General features: G+C 48.6%; 2 protein-coding genes across 3 annotated transcripts in view; one reads left to right on the top strand and one right to left on the bottom strand.

Moving 5' to 3' along the window:
* Window positions 1-2,668: 2,668 nt before the first annotated feature.
* Window positions 2,669-10,156, bottom strand: part of CCDC61 (coiled-coil domain containing 61) — a 29,769-nt gene continuing 22,281 nt past the window's right edge. For both annotated transcript variants that reach the window (XM_081032986.1, XM_081032985.1), the window contains exon 14: window positions 2,669-3,053. In XM_081032986.1, coding sequence (XP_080889112.1) covers window positions 2,830-3,053 — 224 coding nt within the window. In that variant the 3' untranslated portion in view covers window positions 2,669-2,829. The remainder of the gene's footprint in view (window positions 3,054-10,156) is intronic.
* On the top strand, window positions 3,913-10,053 carry PGLYRP1 (peptidoglycan recognition protein 1). The gene is made up of 3 exons (XM_081031590.1): window positions 3,913-6,510; window positions 9,150-9,271; window positions 9,815-10,053. Exons 1-3 carry the CDS (start codon window positions 6,230-6,232, stop codon window positions 9,991-9,993), a joined length of 582 nt encoding a protein of 193 aa, XP_080887716.1. The 5' UTR covers window positions 3,913-6,229; the 3' UTR covers window positions 9,994-10,053.

The following is a 10,156-nucleotide window of genomic DNA, read 5'->3' as shown; positions in this document are numbered from 1 at the left end:
TTTTACCCTTTGCTTCAAGATTGGCTGGGCTTGGGGGTTGGGAGCTACATTGTCTCCACTCACTTCCTCCGCCTCTGCCTCAGAGTCTCCACTGTGGGGCCTCTCTTCTAACAGGCGGACCCAAGCTTCCAGCGCTTCCAACCGGGACACCTGGTCCAGCACCTGGGCTCTTTCATTAGGTGCATTTTCCGTGTTGAGACTCAAGGCCGTGAGGAACATCCAGCCCACGCGGCCGGCTGTAGCCTTCTCTTCCTCCGGCAACCGCTCAGCCAGAGCCTGCAGAGCTCCCTCCACACTGGCCGGAGAGCCGTCTATGTCCTCCCACCCCTCCTTGGGGGTCCAGCTCCTGAGAACAGTGGTCACCGGACACCACACACTGTGTGGGGGCCACACGTCCTCCTGCCCAGAGTCAGACTCCATTCCTACCTGGTCGGAATCCTGCTCGTCGTGCCAGGTGTCTGAGTGGGTGGAGGCCTCCGTGGAAGATGTCCACAACGCTCGGATCCTAAGGCCGCAGCAGATCACCAAAATGAAGGCTTGATTATAACTTATAAATATTTAACAATAGGGTATATAGGTCTCCATCTGTACTTGTGTGGAAAGACACGTATAAGGGGCAGCCTGACGCTTACAACAGCCCTGTGAGGGAGGGGCTGTCATTAAGTCCACTTCACAGATGGAGGGTCTGAGAGGGGCTTACTATGTGATAGTCACATGGAGTTATCACCAACTGTGTGCTAGGGGCTGGGAATATAATGGTGAGCAAGAGGGGGAAAATGATAACCCCTTCTTTATCTTTTTTTTTCCTTCTTTATATTTAAACAGGGCAATTATACATCCTGGACTATTTGAGACAGTCCATGCACACCTAGTGACCCAGCATAATTAATAGCTCCCTCTTTCACTCTCAAGTGTCATGGTTTGGACAAAAAATTACACCAGGACCCTACTTACAGAACTCACTGTATAATAGGAGAGACAGAAATTAGTCAAAGAATTACACAGGTAATAACGACAGTGGTGATACACACAAAGGAAAGGAAATGATGTGGGGAGAACAGATTTGTCATCTCTGAAGAGGTGACACCAAAGGAATAGTAAGTGACGACTGGAATTGGGCACGTGAGGGGGGGTGAGCATTCTAGGCTCGGGAACATCAAGGGGAAAATGAAAATTCTGCATTGTGTGTTAAACTTGTCCTTGCTATAATCACCGTTTAATTTAACGTTTTTCATTGTTGATACAACAAAGAAAACAAATGTTTTTTGCTAACTGCAAGAGAATCTGGGGAGTTTTTATACTGGCTGAATGAATCATGACAAGATCAAAGAAAGGCAGTTGATGAGTTAAATATTTTTAAATGTTCCTAAAACACACAGGGACTAAATCTAATTTAATTTCCTATCATAAAAGTACACAAGTAATACAGTCCCAAGATTAAAGGCCATAGAACAATTGCCCATTGATGTTTCAGTAAATGTTCGTAAGGGCATGTGTCAATTTTAGGCTGGCAAGACACAGAATATGTAAAATTCTAACAAGTCTCCATGAACCCACCTGGCTAATGATTATATCCTCAGTACCATTAAGGAATCTGATGTGTAAATATTTATAAAAGGCTAATTGAATGATTTGTAATTTTTTTTACTTAATAAATTTTTTTCATTATTAATTTCAAGTGTACAAAACAACATAATGATTAGACACTTACCCACCTCACAAAGTGAGAACCCCACCAAGTCTACTACCCCTCTGACATCGTACATAGCTATTATAATACCAGTGACTATATCCCCTGTGCTGTACTTCACATCCATTCAGTATTATTTTATGTTAGTTTCAGGTGTACAGAGCAGTGGCCAGTCATCCATACAACTTATGAAGTGATCCCTTCATCAAGTCCAGCACCCATCTGACACCCTACACAGTTTTGCATTTTTTATTATATTCATCATACTGCACTTCACATCCCCGTGACTACCAACTTCAGCTTCCTAATATCTTCACTTTTCTCACCCATTCACCAACCCCCCTCCCATCTAGTAGCAACCATCAGTTTGTTCTCTGTGTCTATGTGTCCATTTCTGATGTTTGTTTATTCTGTCCTTTAGATTCCACATATAAGTGAGATCATAGGGTATTCGTCTTTCTCAGTCTGACTTATTTCACTTAGTGTAACATCCGCTGGGGCCTGATTTGTAAGCTACGGTACAAAGTTCCTGAATTTCTTAAGGTTCCTCTATTTAAAATGTATGCAGTGTATACACAGTGCCCTAAGGGACAGGGCAGTCAAAGCATCCTCAAGGGGAGCAAGAAGGGCTGGTTGGCTGGGGAACTCCAGAAGACGGTCTCAGAGTAAGCGAAGTGAGGCTGGGATGGGGACAGCCTGTGCTGGTGGCCATGGTGAGGAGCTTGGGACTCATCTGAAGAGTCACGAGACACATCAGAAAAACAGGACTCACTTTTGAGAATGACCTTCAGGCAAAACCTAATCGGATCTGAGCTTGGGCCTCATAGGGGTCAAGGTGCATGGTGGGAAGTCACTGAGGATGTGGGAGCAACCGGTAGGTTCGAGGAGATGGTGACTGGACCAGTATGGAGAGAGTGGAAATAGAAAGGGGTGGTCCAATTCATGAGACATTTAGGAGGTAACAGCAACATGACTTAAGGGTATATTGGATATTTATTCAATCATTTGGTATTTATTGAGCACCTGTTATACACTGGGCATCGTTTTGGGAGCAGGAAACGAGAGGGGAGAGAATAGAGGTTGGTCAAGGATGACGCTCAGATATATGACTTTGCTAACTAGATGATAATGTCATTCCCTTAGACGGGGACTCCTGGAAGAGGGCCCATTTTGGAGGTGCAAATCATGAGCCATTTGGGGAATCTTGCATTTGAAGTGCCTGTGCGACATCTAAGTGGAGATATCAAGTAGGAAGGTGGACACAGAGATCCAAAATTCAACTGAGAGCTCTGGGCTGGACGTAAAAATCTGGAAGTCATCTGTATTTCAGTGGTGGCTGAAGCCATTACCTGGATAAGATCACCTGGCAGAAAAAGTATAGTATAACGGTCAGAGAGGGAAGAATGAGTCTGAAATGGAGAACAAAAGAAGCAGAAGGAAAATCAAGACAGTCTTATGACACAGAAGCTAAGGGAAGTGAGTATTTCAAGAAGGAAATGGTCAGCTATGTCAAATGCTGCCTAATTGCCCAAGGTCCTCCAGCTAATAAATTTAAAACCAGGTCTGAAATTTAAAACCAGGTCTAACTATTTAACAAATGGTGCTAGGACAAATGGCTAGTCATTTGGAAACAAAATTAGACCCCTACCTCACACCATATGCAATTATAAATTCCAGCCGAGGTAAAGGTCTAAAAGTAAAACACAATATTTTTTAAAATAGAAAAAGTATAACCTTGGTATGTAAATATTTTCTTAAGGCAATATAAGAAACACAGAAACTATAAAAGAAAATAGATTATTTTTAATAAACTGGAGGAAAAGGTTTGCAGCACATTAAAGACACAGGGTTAATATCCCCCATATACATCAACCCAACAGAAAAATGATTAAGAGATGAACAGATAGTTCACAGAAGATGAATGCAAACCGTCATAAATAACTGAAAAGATGATCACCTCTCTGATGTTCAAGAAAATGTAAATAAAACAATGAGATATCATTCCCTGGATTGGTAAAGCATTTTAAAACTGATCACATTGCTGGTGGGGGGGGGTTACTAAACTCTTTGGAATGGAATTTGGCAATATCTGTTAAAATTTTAAATGTAACTCTGTTTCCTGATCTGGATGCTGGATACACGATGTATTCATGGTGTGAAAACTAATAGAACTCTCCACTCAATTAATTCTATTAACTTCATAAATTCTATTCTATAAACTCTATAAAAAGTGCATTTATAGGGTCCGGCCCGGTGGCTCAGGCGGTTAGAGCTCCATGCTCCTAACTCCAAAGGCTGCCAGTTCGATTCCCACATGGGCCAGTGGGCTCTCAACCATAAGGCTGCCAGTTCAATTCCTCGACTCCCCCAAGGGATGGTGGGCAGTGCCCCCTGCAACTAAGATTGAACACAGCACCTTGAGCTGAGCTGCCGCTGAGCTCCCGGATGGCTAAGTTGGTTGGAGCACGTCCTCTCAACCACAAGGTTGCTGGTCCAACTCCCGTAAGAGATGGTGGGCTGCGGCCCCTGCAACTAGTAATGGCAACTGGACCTGGAGCTGAGCACTGTTCCCCAATAAAGCCCTGTTCCCCTTGCCCAATAAAATCTTTTTTAAAAAAGTGCATTTATAGTTTTCTACATGTATGTTATTCTTTAATGCTTTTTAAAAAGAACTGAAACCCCAAAATGTACATCCCCAACAACTCAACAATCCTAGTTATGGAATTCTTTTCTTCATTTTGCAAATTGATAACAAAATGGTAAACATCAATTTACTTTTAAAACGGGCAATGGAAATAAACAGGCAATTGACAGAAGACAAATTCAGATGCCAAATCCAAATGTGTAGCAAACTTCGAAAAATACTCAATCCCCTCAGTGGTCATAAAAATGCCAATTAAAGCTACAAAGAAATATCACTTTATATCCATACATGCACTTCTGGGGTGATTGGGGGCTCAATACATTATTGGTGGAAACATGAATTGTTAACACTCTTCTGGGGAAAACAATCTAGTAATATCTGTTAAATAGTCTTTGACCTAGATCTGTATTTATAAACGTATAAATGCTTCAGTGTGTAGGGCTGTATATTTGATATTTTGTGCAGCACTGAGGAGAAAGAACTGGAAAGCTTCAAAAAAGAAAAGATTATGTCAAAATTGTAAAACTATACCATGAAATGTTATGCAACTATTATGAAGAATAAATTAGATCTATTGACCTAGAGAGATGCCCATGAAATAATAGGTGACAAAAGGCAAAGTGATATGCATGGTTTTTATTTTTTTATACATCCTTATATAATGTTTATAGGAAATGGAATATATGGTTTAGAACTTAATCTCTGGCACTAGGAAGCCTGTGGCTAAACTCCAGTGTCACCATCTTCTCCCTGTAAGTGATAACCCCTCCAAGTGTCAGTTGTTTCTTTTGTAAATTTTTAAAAATCCACTAAAGTAGCAGGAAAGGAGGAAGAGCAAACCAAGCAGTCTGCGCTGATTTCATCACAGTTCTCTAGGAGGGAGTGGGAGAGGGGGCCTGGGCAGGGCAGGGGCCCCAGAAAAGCCTTCTGTGCCAACAGGTGATCGCAAACCACTGAGTGGCGCTGGGCAAATGGCTGTTCCTCTCTGGACCTCAGATTCCCTCCTGTGCAGAATGGAGCTGCTACTGGCACCCACATAAAGCACGTTGCTTACTACCAAGGTCAGATTTGAGTTTGAGTCCCAGTGATGCTTCTGTGGCACTATGAGCCTGGCATCTTCTAAGGGCTCACCCCTGTCTATCCGTTTAACCCCACATTGGCCATATTACCAATTATCATCTCCATTTTGCAAGTGGGGGAAACTGAGGCACAGGAAGTTTAGGGCACTTGCCTGAGCTCACACACTGGAATGTGGCCAGAATTCAAATGCAGGCAGCCTGGCTCTGAATCTCAGCTCTGGGACACCAGGCTTTACTATGCCCTGTGTCTCAGCCACATAACTTCCCCTTTCCCAGCCTCAGTTGACTCAACTGTGAAATGGGCTTCTCAATCCTCACCACTTGGATTTGCTGAAAGGGCTAAATTACAACAGGCTTGGGCCTGGGAGAAGTGTTTTTAAAAATGGCAGTCTTTGTTACCTCAGTACCTGTAGGAAGAAGGAAGAAGAGCCCCCGCCTCCCTCTGGTGTTATGTTCCTGGTGAGTTGTTCAATGCCCCACTGAAAAGAGAAACAACGCAGGCCCCAAGTCTTCCAGAAACCACAGGGCAAAGCGCCCAGGGGCCTGTGCACCTCTCCCCGACCCCACTCTCAGCCGGGTAAGGGACCCCTTGACTTTTGTCATGGGCTCTCCCCACCTCACCTCCCTCAGACTGAACCACATCGCATCCTGTTTCAGCCTCGCCGGAAAAGGAAGCAGAGTCTAAGGTCCGATGTAACCTGCTAGGGAAGTCCCGCAGGGGTATGGAGCAAGGCTTTCCCCGCTGTTAGGCCCCAGCATATAAAGGCGGCCCAGACAGCCCCGCGCTCCGAGCCATCCCTGTGTGCCCTGCCCGCCATGTCCCGATTCTGCGTGCTGCTCGCCGGGACCTTCCTCGCTCACCTTGGACTCGAAGCAGCGCAACAAGACCAGACCTGCTGTGGCCCCATCGTGCCCCGGAGAGAGTGGAAGGCCCTGGCGTCTGAGTGCGCCCAGAAACTGGAGCTACCCGTGCGCTATGTGGTGGTGTCACACACGGCAGGTAGCTCCTGCGACACCCCGGCCTTGTGCATGCAGCAGGCCCAGAACGTGCAGCAGTACCATGCACGGACGCTGGGCTTCTGCGACGTGGGCTACAAGTAAGTGCGCAAGGCAGGCAGAGGCTGCTGCCAGGCCTGGAGGTGGGAAGGGTGTAGCGGCCTGGGAGACAGTAGGGACCGGGACCAGGTCCTGGGGCTGCCTGGTTGACACCCTGCGCTGCCTACTCAATCTCACTGTGTCTTGGTTTCTCCCCAAGGTCACCACCTAGGGCTGGGTTGTGCAGGCAGCACAGAGATGCTAGGGAGATGGGGAAAGGGCTGAAGTCCAACTTCTGCTCCCTGGAGGAAGGGACAGACTTTGCCAACACACATGAACGTGTCATCTATGCTGGAATCCCTTCCTAGTCTGGTGCCTTTTTTAGGAGGCAGACGGCGAGTCCCAGCTCTGCTTACGGTTGCCGGAGACCCAGGGCAGGCAGTCACCCTCTCTCGGCTTCCCCCTCTGCAAAGCCAGCGGGACTGTGGTCCACCTGGTCATCAAACCCATACACACAAAGCACTGAGGCCACCGCCCGCATGTAGTCAGAGCCCCCAAATCCAGACTATCGCCACGAGGCACCTCCTATGTTCCAGGCAGGGTGCCGAATGCTGGGCTGGGGACACAGGCATGAACAGTGTGCATCTAGCCTGACCGCACTTAAAGACCAGCAGAGAGAAACAAAGTCAACACGATGACTTCAGATGGTGACAGAAATGATGGGAAAAAAGAGTGATGGAGGGCAACCTCAGAAGCCGAAACCAGACCCGCCTGGGCTTCTTTTGAAGGGCAAGTTGAGGGACCATCTTCCCGTTATGGTGGCTCTGAGGTGGCTCTGGGATGGGGGAGCTGAGGGAGTGTAGGAAGCTAGGGGTACCGTAGGGATAAAGGGCATGGGACCGAGGGAGCTGGTCATGCAGGAAGGCCAGAGGTCAGGGTGGCTAGAGGCAGCTGGGAGGAGTGACATGCAATGAGGACGGAGTGGGAGCTGGTTGGCACAGGGCCTTGTGGGCCACCTGCAGTCTGTGGTTCCACTGGGGAAGGCAGGAGCCAAGGGAGGGATGTGAGCCTGCTTAGTTAGGTGAAAGAAGCTCCCCGTAGCGGCCGTAGACAGACAGACTCTGGGACGTGAGGGCAGAAATCCGGCAGGCACTGATTAAACCTGCCTCTGGGGCCCAGGCCCTCCAGCTGCCTTTCCGGGTTAACAGGCTGGGACCCAGCACAAGAGAATGCTTGACCCCTACAGGTTCTCGGGCCTCGGTAAGCACCAGTCACCTTACTGGAAATGCAGGTCCCCAGGTCCCACCTTTAGAGGGCTTCAGTCGGACTGGGAGGAGGCTGGGAAATCTAGGGACCTCACTCCAGAGAATTCTAAAAGCCTCCAAGAGTATCCCCAGCTCTTCCGGCTCAAGATCTTACAATTCACAGGTTCCAAAGTCAAGGTTTTGTTTCCGAGATTTTGCTCAAATTCCAAGTGTTCCCATGAAGTAATGAAAATCAGAGGCTCCACAGCCTCTGGCCTAAACTGCCTTTCAGAAAAGCAGACTCGAATCTATTTCTCAGATTTTAGGAGTTAGGGTCTGATAAACACTCTGAATCCTCCTTCCTTGTCACATCATGTTCTCTCTCAGGCCCTCAGTTTCTTCGCCGTCAAACGGGGCTCCTAACTGCACCCACCTGGCAGTGGTTGAGGTTTAACTTAGATGTATCCACTTAACACGCAGGAGCACCAATCTCAATCTCCTGTGCCAGGTGCTGGGGACACAGCAGGGCCAGAACCGGCCCAGCCCTGGGAGCCAGCGACACGATGGTATTTCTAGTGTCTTCCGAGCCACCTTCTGAGAGTCTGGTTTCCTAAGTGGCAGACGCAGGACCCGATATTTGGAAGTTCTAACATGCTGTGAATCATTGGGGACCCTCGAGTCAGAGGGCTGAGGTGGCACATACTGCTTCTCCAAAGATGTTGATCTTCCAGTTAATTCAAACATGCCAAGTCAGACTCACTCAACACAGACATGCTGCCAGGATCGGAAACCTGAGAGGCAGAAGCTAGGGTTCCAGGGCCCACATCTGGTTGTAGCCCCGGCCCTTAAGTCCCTGATCCTGTCGCCCAAGTGGACCCCAGCAGGCAACAGGAGACAGGCTGAGGTGCGAGCAGAACAGCTTCTTGATGGACAGTTCTGAGGCAGGGGCCTCTAGAGCATGACCTTGGGCAAATCATCTCTCTTTTTCAAGTCTCTGCTTTCTCGGCTTAAAGTGGGAATGACACCAGTATCTGCCTCAGAGGACTGCACGTGAGGACTCAGCAAATCAAGAGCTCAAAAAACCCTCCAGAGGCAGAAGGGAGCAAGGAGGCAGATCCCGCGGGGGGAAGTCACTGGGACCTGGGGGGAAATCCTGGCTCAGCCCGACTGGCTGTGTAACTGTAGGCAGGTGTCTCCACCTCTCTGATTACCTACAGAATGGGGGCAGTAGTGACTCACGGGTTGCTGTGAGGATGAGAAAAGTGCACATAGAGAGCAGTGCGTGGCATATCAGGGGCCACTGTCATTGTCATTGAGGAATAGGGGATAAGGAGGGTGTGAGAGAAACTGCATGTGTGGCAGGAACAGGGCAGGGGTAAGTGGAGGAGGGAGTCCTCTCCCAGGAAGCCCTCGCGTACTCATCAACCTCCCTCACCTTCCCCCTCCACCCCACGCAGCTTCCTGATTGGAGAAGACGGGCTCGTGTATGAGGGCCGGGGCTGGAATATCAAGGGTGACCACACGGGTCGCGTCTGGAACCCCATGTCCATCGGCATCACCTTCATGGGCAACTACATGGGTAAGTTCCAGCCAGTCAGGATAGGGAACAGACATGGGCCCTGGGGGATGGCACAGCACAGTGTGTAGTCAGGGAGAGAGACTGCCACCTACAAGCTCTGACCTTGGGCAAGTGACTCTGCTTTGCTGAGCCTCAATTCCTCTTTTGGATAATAACCATTTTCAACCACATGGTTCCGATGAGGATTAGTTAATCTCTATAAAAGTTCTTATGCTTGATAATAGCATTGCTGTGGGTAGGCCCCAAGAGAGAGAATAAGCAATAATCCTGATAGCCGTCACTTGCTGTGCCAGGCACCATTTGGTGGGCTTTACATAAAGTAAGTCATTTCATGGTGCTATAGCCCTGGGGTAGGTGCCATTATTCTCTGCCTTCACAGATGAGGAAACTGAGGCACAGAGAGATGAAGTCACTCTAGGGAGTGGCAGACCAGGTTCTGGGCCCTAGCGGCCCAGCTGGGAGTGCATAATTGGAATCACTACCCCACACTACCTCTGCCCTGGAGGAAGCCCCAGCTGAACTCCTGCCTCTGCCCCCCACCAGAGCGGTCGCCCCCGCCCCGGGCCCTCCGGGCAGCTAAGAGTCTGCTGGCTTGTGGTGTGGCTCAAGGAGCCCTGAGCCCTAACTACGAGGTCAAAGGACATCGGGATGTGCAGAAGACACTCTCTCCCGGCGACCAGCTGTATGAAATCATCCGGACCTGGCCAGACTACCACGAGTGAGGCCCTGTCTAGCTCCACCCCCAGGCAGAAACCCACTGACCCCCCAATAAAAGGTGCAGCTCAAACTGTACTCCTGTCCCGCCACAAAACTCCCTTCCTACCCTCCCTCCCACAAGGGCATTCCCCACACATGCCAGCACTCTGTCCTGGCTGATGCTCAGAA

Source organism: Rhinolophus hipposideros (assembly GCF_964194185.1).
Source record: "Rhinolophus hipposideros genome assembly, chromosome: 21".
Lineage (NCBI taxonomy): Eukaryota > Metazoa > Chordata > Mammalia > Chiroptera > Rhinolophidae > Rhinolophus > Rhinolophus hipposideros.
The sequence above is the reverse complement of the archived record's forward strand: the minus strand, read 5'-3'. Positions and strand labels throughout refer to the sequence as shown.

Coding starts and splice junctions, on each gene's coding strand:
- PGLYRP1 (XM_081031590.1), top strand. CDS start 6,230: ATGTCCCGATTCTGCGTGCTGCTCGCCGGGACCTTCCTCGCTCACCTT. Junction 6,511..9,149: donor TTCTGCGACGTGGGCTACAA/GTAAGTGCGCAA, acceptor CACCCCACGCAG/CTTCCTGATTGGAGAAGACG. Junction 9,272..9,814: donor CTTCATGGGCAACTACATGG/GTAAGTTCCAGC, acceptor GCCCCCCACCAG/AGCGGTCGCCCCCGCCCCGG.